At 41.7% G+C, this 19779-nt stretch overlaps 1 protein-coding gene across 1 annotated transcript in view; it reads left to right on the top strand.

The window, feature by feature from the left end:
- The first annotated feature begins 1599 nt into the window (after positions 1-1599).
- The window catches only part of LOC144488665 (uncharacterized), an 84845-nt gene continuing 66665 nt past the window's right edge, over positions 1600-19779 (top strand). Inside the window, exons 1-2 of the mRNA XM_078209118.1 lie at positions 1600-1742; positions 2172-2578. Coding sequence (XP_078065244.1) covers positions 1600-1742; positions 2172-2578 — 550 coding nt within the window. The remainder of the gene's footprint in view (positions 1743-2171; positions 2579-19779) is intronic.

Raw genomic sequence — 19779 nt, 5'->3', positions numbered from 1 at the left:
ATACTTGCTTTTTCGAGCTCTGACCATCTATTTTGTTCATCCGCTGTTCTTTCTATATTCTCCATTCACCAGAATCTGTGCTTTTTTAAAATTGTAGTATACTTTCCTTTGTTTAAAGTTATCTCTTTTTCTCTTCAGTCATCCAATGGTGTTTTGTCTTTGTTAAGCAGAGCTCTTGTATACCCTTATACCCTTAGGGGTATAAACTGGTTCTGTATAATATTAAATTATTTTTGAGCAACACTGATTGATCTTCTATTGTTTTACCCTATACCTGACCTCTCAAAACTATAATAGAATCTCCTTTGCCCTCGCCTTTTATCCCACTAGCCATCACATAGAACGGAATATCAGTTGCCATTTCTACCACTCCCGCCACCAAACACATCTTGACCTCTCATTTCAGCATTACAAAGGGACCATTGCCTCCACGACATCCTGGCTCACTCATCTATCACTCCCAATATCTGCTCTCCTTCCCACAAGGACAGGGGATACAAAGCCTATCATTTTACCACTTCCCTTCTCACCAACCAGTGCCCCAAACACTCCTTGCATGAGGAACAATTAATTGCTGCTCATGATGCAGTGTGTTGTGAGACCAAATGCAGATTGGGTAATTACTTCGCTGAACACCTCTATTCAGTCTGCAAGCCTGACCCTGAACTTTTTGTAGCTTGCCATTTTAAATCTCTGTCACTATCTGGCCTCAGTTCTTACACTGTTCCAATAAAGCTCAACGGAAGTTTGAGCAACAACATCTCCTCTTTCAATTAGGCACTTTAGCCAGCCTTCTGGACTCAACTTCAAGTTTGAAATAACTTCAGGTCATAATTACTGCTCCTATTTTTTTCATACAGCTGGTGCTGAATTCCGTTGTTGCAATGTCTTTACTTTACCATCCCCTCTTGCTTTTCACCATCACCCCTTCTGTCATTTAATCACGTCTGCCCACAACAAACCTTCCCTTTTATTTTCCCCACTCCCTCTTTCCCTGCATTTGTTTAAAACTAATTGTAATTCCTTATACCCCAGGTGATATTTTAATGACTGTCCCGCACCCTTTTGGTTGCCTGAGAACCTTTCTGTAGTATTCTTGTTTTTAAAAGAGGAATGTTGAAATATATGTCTTGAAAGGAGATACTGGTCGGTTCATGAGCAGAAAAAGAAGTGCCACAGAACTTGATTATTCTGATGTCCAGTTTCTTTACTTTGTCTGAACTGGAGTTGGGACGTGTGAGGAACCTGCTGTCACCAGCAGAGGGCGGCCCCATTTATCATCCACAAATAGGTCTGAGTATTTGGCCACATTAATTCAAGTACATTGTTCACACAGACCTGTCTCTGTCAAGGATTTAAGGCAGTACTTTGGCGATACCTCTGTTGGTTACTTGTTCCTAAAGTTGTCTGGCTCGGCTGGGCTGTCCGGGCGACTTTTCAGAGAGCAGTGAATGGATGGGCAGAGTGGCTCTTTGGACACATTAGTAATTGACACTGGTCACACACATGGAGCTGGACAGTGACTGCAGGAGGAGGAGGAGCCGGCCCCAGTATTTAATGTCCCACTCTGTGAGTGCACAACTAGGACAAGTTCTGGAGATGGTGGCTGCCCTTTCCTCACAGCTCAGTCTCGGATCCAGACAGCAAGTAGCCCAGAGAGGCGGCAGAGAGAAACTAGCTGGAGGGAGTCAAAGACCGGGCTATGGACACTGGCAACACATAGTGCCAGCTCTGATAACGGGGTGAGTGGTGCTATAAACATGGCATTTCTTGATTTTCTTCTCCTTCTCCCAATCCCTCCCCACCCCACCCCCCTTTTCTCAGTGTTTACATTTGTCTCACTTTTTTGTTCTCACCGGAACCACACAGTCTTTTAGTATATTTCTATGTGTCATTCGTACATTTAAGTTAATGCTTTATCTTAGCATTTGCAGAAAGCACAAGTTGATTCAGAAACTTTTTTTTACATATACACCAGGTTATTTTAAAACGTTTAATGAAAAAAGTGAAGTTTCATGGATATAATACCAGAATGAAAACTTATTTCCCCATATTTTTTTCCGTTCGTTAATTCATAATTATTAATTGCGATAATTAATGTTAGAATCATTGTACGAATTACATACTGTTATTTTTATAAAAATGCTGCCTGTTACTTTTATTCCCTGTAGGAACCTAGCAGAAGTGCAGAGTCTGGTGGAGATTGGAGATGAGGAGCTGCTGTGTCAGTACGATGAGAAAGGACATACTCTAGTGCACTGGGTAGCTCTCACTGGATCCATTGCCCTCCTCAGAGACTTGTTAGACCTGAGGCTCCCGGTGAACCTGCCTAGCCGCTCTGAACCGGCTCAGCGACCTATTCACTGGGCAGCGACCAAAGGACACATCACGGTCATAGATATCCTGCTGCAAGCTGGAGTTTCAGTGGATGAAAGGGATAGAAGAGGATGCACTCCTTTAATAATAGCCTCGCAATCCGGACACATTGACCTCTGTTGCTACTTGATGGGGAAAGGAGCCAGCCTGCAAGCATGTGACAGCGAAGGTGACAGTGCATTGCACTGGGCAGCATTTAAAGGTGAGGTGTAACAATTTTGTTTCTGCAATATAAATGGTTTGAGGGTTTTTCTTTGTGGATGGTGTTCAATATACTCTGGAAATAAACTATTACACACTAGACTTAGTGCAGGTGTGTAATGAATAATTTTGAAAATATTCACAGAGAAAAATGTGCAGCCAATCAGATACAGTAACGGTGCTATCAGCAGAGGCACTGGATTAGCTAGTCAAATAGCAGTAATCTATTCATGTGTCTGGCTATGATCAGTCAGCTGCGAACCTGTGCCCATTTTCTTTATCTATTGCATTACAATCTAATCCTTTTGCAGCCATTTAGATTTATTACTCACTTTTAAAATCTTAGATTAAAAGTAAGACCTGGATTTTGTTATTCTATGATATGAGAGTATTTCTTTTTCGAGACAGGTTCTTCTCACACAGGTTATCGTGCAAAGAACAGCTAACACAATTCTATACTTCAATCTGTGTACCTGTTGTGATTTAAGAACAGATAAAGCTGGGTTGGTGGCAAATGCCATCTTGTTCACTGTTGCATAAACCAAGAGACCAGCTTTCAGATCGTAACTTCCCACTCTAATACTTGCTAGACCAAGAATGGTGTTGACTGCAGAGGTCTGTTAGCAAATTGCTCACATCATTTCAAGGCAAGTTGTGTGTGTCTTAGGAAGAAACTTGGAAAGAAATGATAGAGAATGCAAGTTTCCAAAGTACAGCCTATAGGCTAAAATGGCCAACGGGTTCAGATAAGAGAGTTGAAATAACTCAGTTGCACTTCAGCTTCCTACACATTGGTTTGACCTGTTTGAACTTTGTTTACCCAGAAAAATGCACTTTTTGAATTGAATTGATTTATTATTGTCACATGTATTGGTATATAGTGGAAAGTATTGTTTCTTGCAGGCTGTTACAGACAAAACATATCAATCATTGAATACATAAGGGAGAAGGAAAGGAGAAGGTGCAGAATATACTATTATGGTCATATGTTATGGTGAAGAAAAAGATCAGATTAATGTGCGATAGTTCCATTCAAAATTCTGATGAGCAGGGAAGAAGCTGTTCTCTGAATCGGTTGGTACATAATCTCAGATTTCTGTATCTTCTTCCCGACAGAAGAAGGTGGAAAAGAGTACGTCCAGGGTGTGTGGGGTCCTTGATTATGCTGGCTGTTTCTCCGAGGCAGCGGGAAGTGCAGACAGACTCATTGGACGGGAAGCTGGTTTGCATGATGGACTGGGCTACGTTCACAACCCTTTGTAGTTTCTTGCGGTCTTGATCAGAGCAGGAGCCATACCAAGCTGTCTAGTCTCTTTGTATTACTGCTGGATAAATCTTTAATCAAGACACTAAGATTTGTTAGTATCAACAGCTTGAGGTATTTGCAAATTGGGATGACTAATTTCAACTGTATATGTGCAGTGCAAAGTTACACTGAACAGGTACATTGTCTTAAAACTGGCAACCTTGGGACAGAGGCTGTGTCGGATTTCAAATCTTGCTGGATTTCGACTTGGGAAGTGCAGGCCATGGAGGGTTAGGTCAAGCCTGGTCAGGTGGGGTCAGGGATTGCTCAGAGCAAGGAAATGGACCAGCATGCAAGTGGTCAAGGGGATAGCTTGTTAGGTGTCACACTGTGCCAATGCAGTGCCTGGCTGAATTATCTAGGTAAGTTTAAAATTGGTGCATGGTGTTTATCCAGAAAGAACTCTTCAAATGCAGACAATAACAATATAACAAAGCTTACTCCAACTCATAAATCAATGAAAGGGTTTAATAAAGAAACTTCATTACTCCAAACTTGGGGCCTCACCCTGGGCCATTCCAAGCTCCCCCACAATTCCCAACAGGTTCTTATTTATACTGAGTCAGCTGGTCAGCTGACCATCACTCATTCTGTAATTGGTTCCATGGTTTACTGGGTCAGCTGACCCTTACAGCTTGTTACCATTGGTCACATTACATCCGACACAATGTTATCACCGGTTGCATTCTAACACATGGTGCATTCTAAAAATGTCCAGTTTTTTGGACAACTAGGGTTTTTGGATAGCTGGACCTGAGACACTGCTCTGTATGTAAATACATGTCCCACAAGACAAACAACCTGTGCTGGAGAGATAACAGCTCATCTGAAAAAAAGTTCACATTCTTTCCATCAGTAAATGTTACTCGTTTTCTGAGATCTTTAATAATACAGTTTGGTAACCACGTGTCAGAAATGTCCTTGTTTGCTTGCAAACAGTTCATTAACAAGTATTAATAAACTGTTCATGCGTTATTTTTAGCCACAGCTTCTTCTCAATTTACACAACTGTTTTTTCTAAATAAAGGTAGCACTTCTCGAATCTAATTCAATCATCATCCACAATGCTTGTTTAAACCATGCCACAGGTATCCTTGTATCACACAATTCTAATTGTGCATCTTTCAAATCACAGAATAGAACCCATCAAAATGATTGAATTTCACCTAAGAGCCTCAATACTGTAATGGGGCCCATAATAGAAACTAATTTTTAGGTGTTAAAAATGTTTAATCATTTTGTTAGCTGTGAAGATGTTACATTAAATTAGTTTGTACATACAGCTGCAAAGTAACTGTGTCTAAGTAAGTGCAAAGTGAAACCGTTTCGCACCGGTGCTCTAATTATAATAAAGATGTCTACTTTCTGTTATGTGGATGCCAACAATACAGAGTACTGAGTAACACAAAGTAGTACTCTCTCCAGAGTTGTACAAATTAGCAATAAGTTAGCAGCTTTGTATGGAGAAACATAAAACTGGCATGTCTGAGGATTTTTTTAAATTCACTGTATATTGGTGGGTCCTACCTGAAGTTAGAGTTAAGGTACATTCTTGATGCACAGTAGGGGGAGCTTTACTCATCATAACCAGATAAAGTGGCTGGTCGGTGAGAGCTTGACATTGGCACTAGGGCCTAGAAATTCTGTTCCTGCTCACTTATTCTACCCATGCAAATCAGACATGGGCAGAAGTTCAGTTCCCACAGAATGATCCATTTTGCATTGAAATGTAGTTTCCAAGGGTACAGGGATCAGCAGGGTCAGATATGCTCACCCTGAATGGAGCAGGAACAACTAACATGCTATTTCCCAAGTTTCTGACATTCCAAGGTTCAGGTGTAATGGATGTCCAAGGTACACAACAGTCAGAATACTGAAAAGAGACATAAAGAAACTGTCTCTGTGAAGTTTGCATGTTCTCCCCGTGTCTGTGTGTGTTTCCTCCGGGTGCTCCGATTTCCTCCCACACTCCAAAGATGTGCGGGGTTAGGTGGATTGGCCATGCTCAATTGCTCCTTAGTGTCAGGGGGTTAGCAGGATAAAATACGTGGGGTTAAGGGGATAGGGCCTGGATGGAATTGTTGTCGGTGCAGGCTCGATGGGCCGAATGGCCTCTTTCTGCACTGTAGGGATTCTATTAAGCAAAGCAAATTTTGCCCATATCTCAACCATTTTCATGTTTTCCTGGTGGCACTTGGGTTCTTTGTGCCTATAGCCGGCATATTTTACCTTCACCACCCCTTCTGGCATTAATAATTATCTAAATAGTTACACCCCTATTTGAGGTTTTGTAATAAGATGGGGACAGGAGGAAAAACCATTAAGGAATGTTAAACAGGCTGGACTGCATGAGGGATTGTCTGCACCCATGCTTCAGCATCCACATAACCATTACTGCAAAGGCAAGCGTGCACAGCTTTGGCATTGATTATCGTGTTTAAAGCAAGTTGAGACGGCATACCCAATAACATCACTAAGATATGGCAATGCCTGACTAGCTACTTTGGGTGGAAGAAATTCAAGCACAGTACATTACGCTGTCATTCATGTCGCATGTAACAGAGATGCCAAAGCAATTGTTAGCTAATGTACATTGATTGGCTGAACCAAGCAACATGTTATCAATTATATCTTCAGTGTCCAGTAATGACCGTGTAGAATTGCCTTCACAGGGATTAGGTCAGCAGAGAGCCAGTCAAAGAATTATGCAGTTTACTGCAAGGACACCTGCTGCTATCATGTCACCTTGTACCCACACAACCAGTGACACCAACAAGCAGCTGCATCCTGAAATTTAACAACACCTCCTTCCAGGCATGTTGTAATCCTGACCTATGGAGATATGCATGGAGTTGCACAGAGAGCAATCTTCTTTACCTCTTTAGCCTTACCTTATGCAGCACCTCCTCCACTTATCGGACAAAGGACTGAGTGCTGGACTCCTTCCCCATTTTCATGCACGCTGATGCATGAAGGGATCTTGCTATCCCTTCATTTTTATATGTCACATTTTAGTTCCATTTTTCTATATTTGGACATCCCATACAGAGGAACACCTGCAGTGGCAAGAGTCATAGAGGTTTACAGCATGGAAACAGGCCCTTCAGCCCAACAATGAACAGACACTCACACCTGTAAAGAATTTGGTTTGACCAACAGCAGACAAATGTCATTGTCCAGATTGTTGCAGTATTGTCATCCACCAGCATTGACAATGGTGATTGTCACATATCTAGGGCTCCGCCATATCAGTAATCTGTCACTTGATGCTGAAGTGCAGATTCTGTGGTGCATGCACCACAGTATCTGCAGCTGTTATATTCAAGCTGAGTAAGAGAGAGTGTGGAAAAACAGCAACATGACTGAGAACACCATTTGCAATTGCAAACCGCAAATCCACCAAGTCTGCCTCCTCAGTGCACTCCTCTACAGTGGTGAGACCTGGACAAAAAGCTGAACAGTTTCCACCTTCACTGTCTCAGACATTTCCTCAGCATCTTTTGCCAGGACAAGGTCACTAACACCGAGGTCGTGGAGCGTGCTAATTCCATCAGCATACACTCATTGCTAAGCCAACAACATCAGTGCTTGCTCAGCAACCTCCATCCGATGGATGAGAGCCATATACCCAAAGACCTTCGGTCCAGTGAATTGGCCACTGGATCACAAATCCCAGACACCAGCACCCATACCTCTTCTACAAGGACACCTGCAAGCAAGATATGAAGATGGTGGATAATGACACTGACACCTGGGAGACAGTTGTTGACAGCCATGACCTCTGAAGGCTGATGGAAGGGCACTAGAAAAGGCTAGCAGAAGCAAAAAGCTCAATTGGCCAAGAAGGACACATAACCACAATGGCACAAATTATTGTCCTATGAGGGGAGGCTGCCACAGATTCCTTATTTATTTTCTTGGAGTTGTCCATTTCTTCCACTCGTCCAAATCTATATCTGAACCATTACAAATGATCAACCTTAGGAGAATTGGGTGCTTTGAGTCCATTGCTATTCGAATCAATCTACAAACCATCAGATTTACACTGTGCCATTGGTAGGGCTTACAGAGGTACCTCTACTTTCACAAGGGAACATAAAAGACCCGACAATGTGATTTGACGAAGAGCAGGGGAGTTTACCTGATGTTCTGACCAATATTTATGTCTCAATCAATGTCATTAAAACAGGTAAATTTGGTAATTTATCTCACTGCTATTTATGGGGACTTGCTTGTTTGTGCAGTTGAATGACCACATTTCGAAGATACTTCATTTCAAGTCGTGAGAAGTACATTATAAATGTAAGTTATTTTTACTCCCCCAAATCAGTTTTGGGCCAGAGCTAATACATCCAACAGAGAAGCATAGTAAAAGGACATCTTTCAGTGATCTTTTGATCAAACAATAGGTAAGCCATTTAACTGCACACAGATTTTAAGTAATTTGTGCCATTGTTTTTATTCTATAGTGAACAATTTACAATGTAGACATTATTGTAAAAATAATGGGGTGAAAGCTTTTCTGGTGAAAGATTGCAAACAAGCAATAAACGGGTGCTAAGCTAATTTGAAACAACAGTTTGAAAGTCTGGTTTGCTACTTCACACCTAATTGTTGATTATCTAAAATAGACATCTGATGATTAAGCATTCAAATGCTAATTAGATGTGATTTTTGTTTAGTAGCACATGTTGGCTCCACTTCCACTAAGATGTGGTGTGTCCTGTGTAGAGGGGTAGACCCCTCTACTATGGCTATATTTGCAGCTGGGTGTCCTTGGAGAGGGAGTATGCAGTGTCTGAGGACACTGTCAAGGCTTTCCGTGCCCATTGGGCACCACAAGGACTAGGGTGTATTATTGAGCCCCCTAATCACATTTTGATTTCACACAACACCAGGTTAAAGTCCAACAGGTTTATTTGGAATCACGAACTTTCGGAGCATTACTCCTTCATCAGGTGAGTGGAGAGGTAGGTTTCACAAACACAGCATATATAGACAAAGACTCAATTGCAAGATAATGGTTGGAATTCAAGTCTTTTCAGATAATCAAGTCTTTATAAGTACAGACATTGCGAGTGGAGAGAGGGATAATCACAGGTATTGCAGATGCTGGAAAACTGAAATAAAACAATAAAACTGAAATAAAAACAGGGAGGCAATGGCCTAGTGGTATTATCATTAGACTATTAATCCAGAAACTCAGCTAATGTTCTACGGATCTGGGTTTGAATCCCACCACGGCAGATGGTGGAATTTGAATTCAATAAAAAATATCTGGAATTAAGAATCTAGTGATGATCATGAAACCATTGTTGATTGTTGGAAAAATCCTTCTGGTTCAATAATGTCCTTTAGGGAAGGAAATCTGCCGTCCTTACCTGATCTGGCCTACATGTGACTCCAGAGTCACAGCAATGTGATTGACTCTCAACTGCCCTTAGGCAACTAGGGATGGGCAATAAATGCTGGCCAGCCAGCGACACCCACATCCCACGAATGAATAATAAAAAGCTGGAAACATTTAGAAAATCAGACAGCATCTGTGTAGTGAGGAAGGTAGAGTTAGTGGTTCAGATTGTTGGTGCTTCTTCAGAGTCTGACTTGTCAGTTGCTTGATGAACAAGTACTGACTGCATTCTTTTGGAGAGGGGTTGAGGTTAAGTCAGGTGCGATATGCTGTGTCTAAGATTCAGAACATATCCACCTTTCATGGTAGGCTGAATTTTTGATTGGGACAGGCATGGCATATCTCAGGGCCCCACTATTTGACCAGCTAGTCTGATTCATTGATAGACAATGGATATACAAGTTGGTCAACAGGAGATCAGCTTCCTTCCCACTTGGCTCCAGAAAGTCCTGCAAGTGAAAACCTTAATGGGTGGATTGATCCAGGTTCAAGAAGCAGCAGAACGTTTACCAGCACTCTGTACCGTGTGGCTTTTATGAATTTAAGTGGTCCAGTTCTACCATAACGCAACACATGTTGGGGTCCCTTGTCGAGTTTTGCTTTAGATCACAATGGGCTTGGAGAAGTGGATTATATCCCTTTGGAGAGAAAGAGTACATTCCATATCAGACAAACAGAAACTCTATCCGGGTAAATTTCTCCATAATGAAGAATAGTGGTGGATTTATGCATGTAGTCAGATGCCTGGCTAATCATGCCATTTTATTCTAGTCTCAATACGTTTTGTTTTAAATACTTTTGAACAATTCCAAAGCCATGTAACTGTGTTTATTAGAAAGTAGTGGTAATCAAATGTCAAGACAAATTTGAAAATTGTAATTATCTCCACAAAGTATTATAGAATATTACTTATTTTCCCACAGGGGTTCCTCAGATTCAGTTATCTTTTGAATTCCAATCTTGCTGCGTTTAACTATGTTAATTTTCAAAGAATGTAATAGAAAATGAAATAGTTAAGATTTTGATCAAAAATTTGAATGCCTCAATGCATTGACATATAACAGTATAACATATGGAATGCAATCTGTCTCTCTGCTTTCTCAAAATGATACATTTATATTTTCATTTTTATTATATTGTGTGACGCTAGCGTAAAAAAGTTTAAAGTTTATTTATTAATCACAAGTAGGCTTACATTCATACTGCAATGAAATTACTATGAAAATCCCCTAGTCGCCACTAGTCATAGGAATTTTACAGGTTTGTCTGCAATGGTGGTGTAGGCATTAGCCCTTTTTTAAAAAATAAAATTCCAAACTTATAATTTGTTATTATGTTTTGCTTTCAGAAAGCACTGACCTTTCTTCTGTTATTAACACAACCTGTTATCTGACCTTTATGCCACTATTAGCACCTTCTTTAGTCTTTAACACGCCCTTTGTCTTGTGTCCATGACATATTTGTCAAATCACTCCCTGAGCTCCCACCTATTGCTGACCTTCTATTTTGCTCCACCTCCTCTCTTCAACAGGTATAAAATCCATCACATTTCTCCCTCTCTTCGGCTGTACAGAAGAGTCATTTGGACTCCTAGAAACTAGGAGTGGGAGTAGGAGTAGGCCATTTTGACCTTCAAGCCTGCTCCACTATTCAATATAATCATGGCTGATCCTCTATCTCAATGACATATTCCGGCTTTCTCCCCATACCCCTTGATGTCATTAAAATCTAAACAAACATCTATCTCTTTCTTGAATACATTTAGTGACTTGGTCTCCACAGCCTTCTGTGGTAAAGAATTCCACAGGTTCACTACCATTTAAGTGAAGAAGGTTTCCCTCATCTCAGTCCTAAATGGTTTACCCTGTATCTTGAAACTGTGTCCCCTGGATCTAGATTTCCCAACCAGGGCAAACATCTTCCCTGCATCTAGTCAGTCCAGCCCTGTTAGAATGTTATATGTTTCAATTAGATCTCCTCATTCTTCTAACTCTAATGCGTACAGGCCCACTTGAATCAGCCTCCCCTCAGAGGACAGTCCCACCAACCCTGGTATCAGCCTAATGGATGCCCATTGCACTCCCTCTATGGATAAAATATCCTTTCTTAGGTAGGGAGAGCAAAACTGCACCTAATAATGCAGGTGTGTTCTCACCAAGGTCCTGTGTAACTGCAGTAAGGCATCTCTACTTCTGAACTCAAATCCTCTTGAAACAACAGCCAATATACCATATGCCTTCCTCATTGCTTGCTGCACCTGCCTCTCCCCTTTTATTGATTGGTGTACAAGGACACCCAAATCTCTGTACATCCGCACATCCCAATATTTTGTTATTTAAATAATACTCTTCCTTTCTTTTTGTCACACTGAAGTGTATAACTTCACATTTAGCCACATTGTACTGCATCCACCAAGTGTTTGCCCATTCATTCAACTTGTCTAAATCAGCTTGAAGCCTCCTTTCATCCTCCTCACAACTCCACAGTTCCACAGTTTTGTCATCCCTAAAAGATCCCATGCAACAGGATTGCTAATTAATCCTTTCTCAATACACAGTACCCAGTCTAGAATAACCTGTTCCCTGGTTGGTTTCTCAACATATTGGTCTAAAAAGCCCAAAGTGCACACTCCAGGAACAACTCCTCCATGATATCATTGATAGTTTGGTTTGTCCAATCTACATGTAAATCAAAGTCACCCATGATTACAGTTGTACCCTAACTGCATGCATCTCTGATATTTTGTTTAATACCTCCCCTTACATCTCCACTACTGTTTGGGGGGGCCTATAGACAACCCCCAGCAACATTTTCTGCCTCTTAGTGTTTCTTATCTCTTCCCATACGGATTCTACATCACGATTTTCCGAGCCAATATCCTGTCTCATTATTGCATTGATTTCCTCCTTTACTAACAATGCTACCCCACCTCCTTTCCCTTTTTCTTCCTAAATAATTAATACCACTGGGTGTTCAGTTCCCATCCTTGGTAACCCTGCAGCCGTGTCTCTGTAATTGCAACTACATCATAACCATTTATATCTATTTGTGTTGTTAATTCATCTACCTTAATGCGCAGAGCATTTGCAATAAGACATTTCTTAGACTCCTCTTTTTAACTTTGTTTGTCATCTTAGTTTTATTTCCATTCTGGCCCCACTAGCAAACACAACCTTCCCCCACAACCCCCCAAGGAAATTGGTCCTAGTCTTTCCCAGATGCAACATGTTCTGCTTGTACTGGTCCCACCCTCCCCAGAATTGGTCCCAATGTCCCAGAAATCTGAATTCCTCCCTATGAACCATTTCTGTACCCACATATTCATCTGGTATATCCTGTTAATTTTATTCTTGCTATCACATGGCACTGATAGTAATCCTGAGATTACTACCTTTTGAGGTCCTACTTTTTAATAACTCCCGATACTCTGCTTGTAGAACCACATCCCTTTTTTAACCGATGTCGTTGGCACCAAAATATACCATGACCACTGGCTGTTCACCATGTGTTTGCCCACTCGTTCAACTTGTCTAAATCAGAGAAGGATGCTAGCTTTCACAGGCAAGAAGGTTCACTCTCATATGAAATCCTTCTGAGTATCAGAGATGTTTCATGAGTAGAAAGAGGGTTATTTTGGCCAAAGGGTAAAAACATGTACTAAATGAGTGCTATGCTAATAAGATATGCCTACATAAAACATGGATTTAACAAGTAATTTTGGTTCTAAATGCTGGTTATCATAATTTGAACTTGCTAAGAGGTGCTTAATCATATACCTACAGGCCCTTGTGGCTAAATTTCTGTTTTTATTATAGTGAAGCTAATGTCATCAGAACTTGGTACTTTACTGTACCTCTAGCACTAAGTTAATGGTTTTTGTGTAATAACGAAGCCAAATAGAAACGTTATGGGGCCTAATTAGATAGCAACTGCCTGCTCATTATGATGATTTCTGAGTGATTGCAGCCAGCGCTAACTGCTGTTGATTGGCCACAAGGATCAACAGGAGTCCCAAATCAATCATTGCTAGCTTAAAGTTAACTTGCAGCGCTTAAAGGGAATGTGGCTGCAACAGGTGCTGGGAGTTCATTGTGAGCTGAGTCTGACTTGGGAAGGAGAGAAAAACAGAAGAACATGGAAAAACACTGAGCATTTCCGGCACTGCACTGGAGACCTTGGTGGAGGAAGTGGAAAGGAGGAAAGATGTCCTCTATCTTGGGAGGGAAGAGAAGGAGGCCATTCATGGTGAAAAGACAGTGGGAATGAATAGCCATGGAGGTTAATACTCGGAGTCAAGCCCTGAGGACCTGGATGCAATGCCACAGGAAGTTCAATGACCCCAAACGAGTAGTTAAGATCAGTGAGTGCATCTTCAAATACCATATCCTAATAACTGCCCACCAGCCTCAACCACTGCTCAATTCTGATTTGAATTTTGTTGCAGAGAGGGAGGTTGGGTAAGGGCAAGAGGAATAAGAGCCAGAATCCCATTGAGAGATTGAGCTTTTGTACAGGCATGGTTTATTCTCATTGGCCCATGCCTTAAACTTGTGTCAGGTGCAATTAGTCTGGTTCATGAGGGATCCAACTGATAATCGGTTGCCATGATCTGAGGAGCCACCAACCACGCCATTGCCTATGTTGTCAGCTCCCAGATTTCAGTTGTCGTCAGCTCCCAGATTTCAGTTGTCTTCAGCTCCAATTAGGTGAGGGTGAGGGCTACAATGACTGATGTTCCTCAATCAATTTTATCTGCCTCACTTCTGTCGTGTTTTATCTTCTGTAGAAGGAGAAGAGAGCTTTCAAATACCTGAGAGTGAAAGTACACATGTGCACAGCTCCTATGGTTGTGGAGAATTATGGTGATAGGCGAATAGGAAAGTCCTGAGTGGAAAGTAACTGACCTGCGTGTGAATTAAGGAAAGGAGTTTCAGGTTTTGAAATAAAGGGCAAATGAAAAGAACATGCCATTCGTGAAAGCACTGAAGCAGCAAGCAACGGACAAGTTTGTTCTATGAGTGAGAATGAGAGGTTGTACATTGTCCCCTTCTGATAGGTGGTGAGGGATGTGATACACTACTCTGAAGTGCTGGAAGAGTGAGGGGAGGGCTTGTAAGTGGATGTGTTCATCTATATTACACTCGTAAGGTCAAAGAATCTCTTGGTGACCTCTGGTGAGGCTTTTTCACCAACTGTTCAGTTTCATTCCCACTTTGAGGGACAAACGCATCCTACTTGGCCCTCGCCTCAGACAATAATATATCTAGGAGGCTTCAGATAATCTGGCACAGAAGAGTCAAAACGTTGGCTCTCTTTCTCTCTCTCCACAGATGCTGCCAGATCCGCTGAGTTTTTCCAGCACTTTCTGTTTTTGCATCAGATAATCTGGACCAGCTTTTCCGTGGAGAAAACGCCAAGAGATTCGTAACTTAAAGTTGTCAAAATCTAGCAAGTAGATGAATGCAACATCACTTTAAACCCCTTTAAATTATGCTCCAATACTTCTGCCAGAAATTACACAACAGGTTGGCAGATGTTCCGCTGCTGGGCAATCTGTCAAGCATGTAACAATGGGGCCTGAAGTTAAAATTGGCTGTGCCTCACAATAACAAGGGTGTTTGGGTTCATCACCCAACTTGATCTCCCGCCATAAATCCAAAACTCATGGGAAAACCCATCGCAATATGGCCAAAACAGACTTCATTTATACAAATGAATATTAATGGAAATTCTCATACAGCATTCTGCGAATAAATATTTGAATCATATTGAGGGTCAGACCATATTTCAGATTTGGATTCAATGAGGTCTTACTGGCATGGAAAGTTGATTTCCGTTACAGTGTAAACCACATGTGAGCTCTTGTTTCAGGATGACACAAGTACATTGCTATCTGACTCTTTAATCATTACTCTGACACTTCCTATTTTTAACTGTTCCTTTATCAATCCTTTTCTGTGGCTTTATAGTTTACAATCTTTGGTCAGCAGCAGTCTGTCCAGTGCAGTGAACAAAATGCGACAGGCTTAAAAATAATTAGCTCCCAAAATTCCCGGTTTTGAGATGTGGGGCGGGATTTTCCAGCCCTTACCACTGGCAGGATCTTCTGGTCAAAATAACCTTCTCCTGTGTTTCTAATTCAAAAACTGACATCAACTAACTCAACATAGACTGGGAATTAAATCAGCAACTTCTTGATCTGGATGGTTCAGTTAGATAAAGCCTTTTTGGCACAGTGGTTAGCACTGTTGCCTCACAGTGCCAGGGACCTGGGTTCGATTCCCGGCTTGGGTCACTGTCTGTGTGGAGTTTGCACATTCTCCCCATGTCTGCATGGGTTTCTTCCAGGTGCTCTGGTTTCCTCCCACATTCCGAAAGATGTGCTGGTTAGGTGTATTGGCCATGCTAGATTCTCCCTCAGTGTACCCGAACAGGCACCAGTGTGGCAACGAGGGGATTTTTACAGTAACTTCACTGCAGTGTTAATGTAAGCCTACTTGTGACACTAATAAATAAAATTTAAACTTACTAACTAAACCATCAGCAAAGCTCCCTCCAGAGTTTTAATGCACCATAGAAACCATTCTTTCTGGTTGTATCACAGCTTGGTATGGCTTCTGCTCTGTCCAAGACCACAATAAACTACAAAGGGTTGTGAATGAAGCCCAGTCCATCACTCAAACCAGCCTCCCATCCATAGACACTGTCTACACTTCCCGCTGCCTCAGAAAAGCAGCCAGCATAATTAAGGACCCCACGCACCCCGGACATTCTCTCTTTCACCTTTTTCCGTCAGGAAAAAAAGATACAAAAGTCTGAGGACATGTACCAACCAACTCAAGAACAGCTTCTTCCCTGCTGCCATCAGACTTTTAAATGGACCTACCTCTCATTAAATTGATCTTTCTCTACACCCTAGCTATGCCTGTAACATTACATTCTGCACTCTCTCCTTTCCTTCTCTATGAACGGTATGCTTTGTCTGTATAGCACGCAAGAAACAATACTTTTCACTCTGTACCAATACATGTGACGATAAATCAAATCAAATAATATGTCAAGCAGAATTTGTAATGGATAGGATTGTGTATTAATGGCCTGTGGGATGATTTGATTGACTAAATGACGCCCTTGCTTTTTATTTCTTCCTAGATTCTAATAACAATAACAAAATACTAAGTAAGATATTCTGAAGTCACCTTGACCTTTAGTAATACAAGAATATGTCAGGTAAATGTAAGCCTACATGTGACACTAATAAATAAACTTCAGCTATTCTTGTGTTAGTTTAAATCAAAAGTTTATTTATTAGTGTCACAAGCAGTCTTACACTGCAATGAAGTTACTGTGAAAGGTACAAAAGTGACTTAATTACTCAAGAAAATAACTTGCTACATTTTTACTGAAGTACAGATCCTAAAGAATATGGATAAGATAAAATATCCATGGGCCGAATTTAAGCACCCTCCACCACAGTTGGTGGTAATAGTTGGGGAGTTGGAGCAGATGAACAGGAATGGTCTCCTCTCTTTCTGGACAGATATACCTTTAAAGTCTATTTGATTTTTCTGTAGAATCTCAAATTAGACCACAGAATATTGTCCCGATTATATTGTCCATTTTGTTTGTACATATTTAGTGGATTAAGTTTGAATATTTTTTATGTAGAGTGGGATATTAGGTGATAACAAACCTCAAATATGAGAAACGACAGGAGTAAAAAGTTTGAAATGCATTTCTGTTTGTGTTGCCAGTGGCAGATTTTTCTGTGAGCAGCAACAGATGGTAGGATCCAGCAGTCAACAATGGGATTTCCACTGCAGCAGTTACTAAAATCTTTTCATGGAATGTGAGCTTGGCTGGCAAGCCCTTGGGAACATAAGAACATAAGAAATAGGAGCATTCTGGGGTAGTGCCGGGAAGGTGCTAGCGAGGCACTTTAAGTAGGAAACTCCACAACGCTGTTAGGAAGGGAATTCCAGGATTTTGACCCAGCCTTAGCAATTAAGCCATATAGTTCCAAGTCAAGGTGACATGTGACTGAGAGGGGAACTTGGTGTTCCAACGTGCCTGCTACTCTTGTCCTTCTAGGTGGTAGAAGTCTCGGGTTTGGAAGGTGCTGTCGATGGAGGCTTGGTGTGTTGCTGCAGGGCATCTAATAGATGATACACTCTGCTGCCACCGTGTGTTAGTAGTGGAAGAAGTAAATGTTTAAGTTGGTGGATGAGGTGTTGACCAAGCAGGCTGCTTTGGCCTGGAAGGATGGTGCCCTGGAGGGGTGGGAAGCTGTACAATTATGTACCATGTCAGCAGCACCATTAACAGCACCAACCCGCCTCTCTACAATTTTATCAGTGGTAGGAGAGGTATCAGGAGACCTGCCCCCTGTGGGCCAATTGAGGCCTTTAAGTAGCCAATTAAGGGCCACTTGAGGGCTTCTTCCTGCTATTGCTGGCAGTTTATCTGTGGTGGGAGGTCAGTGCCAAATATGCTACCTGCCCGGTGATTCCTGATGGACTGGGTGCCAGGCAAATGAGGTGTCTTGAAAATACTGTACACGGTAATCCCGCCCTGTACCATATCCACCCCATCCTCCCCTTCTCACCTTGCCATGGGTTGTGGTCTGCTAGCCTGGCTCTGGTGAGATCCCAGTATCACCTTCAAGACTGGCTCCATCGCAGAATGCCTCCCTTTGGGACTTGCTGCAAGCCCAGAATCCCAGATGTTGCCACTGCTCCCAATGGCATTGCTGGGACCATGGCGCTGCCAACAATTTGATTGGCCAGCAGCTCTCGGGGGCGTGACTTCCTCCCCAATTGTGGCAGAAGTCTCGCTTCTAGCCAATTAATGACCCCACTGCCATAAAATGACTGTGGACTGAGCCAGCCAAGTTTGGGGGGAGGGGGAGGGGAAGGGGGGGAGCAGGGGGGAGGGGGAGGGGGAGGGTAGACTTGCTTCTGACTTTTAGGCCAGGACGAGGATCTGCCCCCAGATTAAGATTCAGCCCCAATCCCCTCTTCCCCACCCCTTTGTTTTTTTAATTGTTCCTGCTCTTGAGCCTATCACAGACCTTCATTGATGTGCTTTCCTCACCCCTATGTTGACAACCACTCAGCCTGCACCCACCATTCTCCCTGTCTCCTTGTTTTAAGAATTGTTAGTCTCGAAAGTATTCCAGTTCTGATGAAAGGTCATTGACCTGAAACACAAATTCCGTTCCTTTCTCCGCAGATCCTGACTGATTGATCGAGTGTTTCCAGCATTTTCTGTTTTTATTTCGGATTTCCAGCATCAGCAGTGTTCTGTTTTTGCTCCTCCAAGTATTACTTAGTTTTCTATTTACTATTGCTTGGATTTTTGTACTTGTGCGGAACAGTTGGAGAAGGTAACGTCATGTTTGCTTCACTTAGCTAAGCAGCTGAAATACAATAGGTGCCAGCCAAGGGCACCTTGTCTGTGGGAACATTTGCTTTACAAAGAATGCTTACTCAGGAGTGATTCAGTCCCTCCAAGTCTGCAGCGCTTGTGTAATGGGGACAACTGTATGACGGGACCATTTCACCTGTCAATACAGCATTCATTGATAGATTCATTTGGTGCAGCATAGTCTTTATACCACAATGACACAAAAATTATAGTCTAACTTCAGTTTCTCAGTGTAAGCTACTCAAGTTGATCTTTTTTAAGTATTAGATCAAAGAGCCTAGTGTCAGCACCTTTACTACTTTATTAAGGGCTGTGGGATTTGCATATTTTCTGCTCTTTTATGTTATATTGATACGTCAGTAGTGGTAAACACACAAATGATACATGTCCTCATTACTTATAGGTCAGCCATTGAATGGATCTTTGTTATCTTTTGTTTAACCTTCCCACCTTACAGCTGAGTTCAAATTTAATGCAGAGAAGTGTGATGTGATCCATTTTTGGTAGGAAGAGCAGTGAGAGACAATGCACAAAAAAAGGGTTTAATTCTAAAGGAGATGCAGGAGCACAGGGAACTAGGTATATATGTGCATTGAAGGTAACAGGAAAGGTTGAGAACATGGTTAATAAGCATACAGCATTCAAAGTTTCATTTATAAAGTACAAAAGCAGGGATGTTGTGTTAAATTTGTGTAGAGCATTGCTTCAGCCTTAACTGAAATATTGTGTCCAGTTTTGGCACCACACTTTAGGAGAGATTTGAAAACATTAGAGTGCAGAAAAGATTCAGAAAAATGGTTCCAGTTATGAGGCACTTCTGTATTGTAGCTACATTGACGAGGTTGGGACTATTGAGAGGTGATCTGATTGAAATATACAAAATCATAAGGTGTTTGGACAGAGTAGATTGGGAAAATACCATTCCCACTGGTGGAAGGATCGAGAACAAGTGGACACAATTAATGGGCAAATGGAGATGTGAGGAAAAACCTTTTCATGCAGTGAGTGGTTGGGATCTGGAATGCACTGGCTGATTGGATTATCTGAAAAGGAAAAATGT

Source organism: Mustelus asterias, chromosome 1 (genome assembly GCF_964213995.1).
Source record: "Mustelus asterias chromosome 1, sMusAst1.hap1.1, whole genome shotgun sequence".
Lineage (NCBI taxonomy): Eukaryota > Metazoa > Chordata > Chondrichthyes > Carcharhiniformes > Triakidae > Mustelus > Mustelus asterias.
Note: the sequence above shows the minus strand (reverse complement) of the source record. Positions and strands in the feature narration are given on the sequence as shown.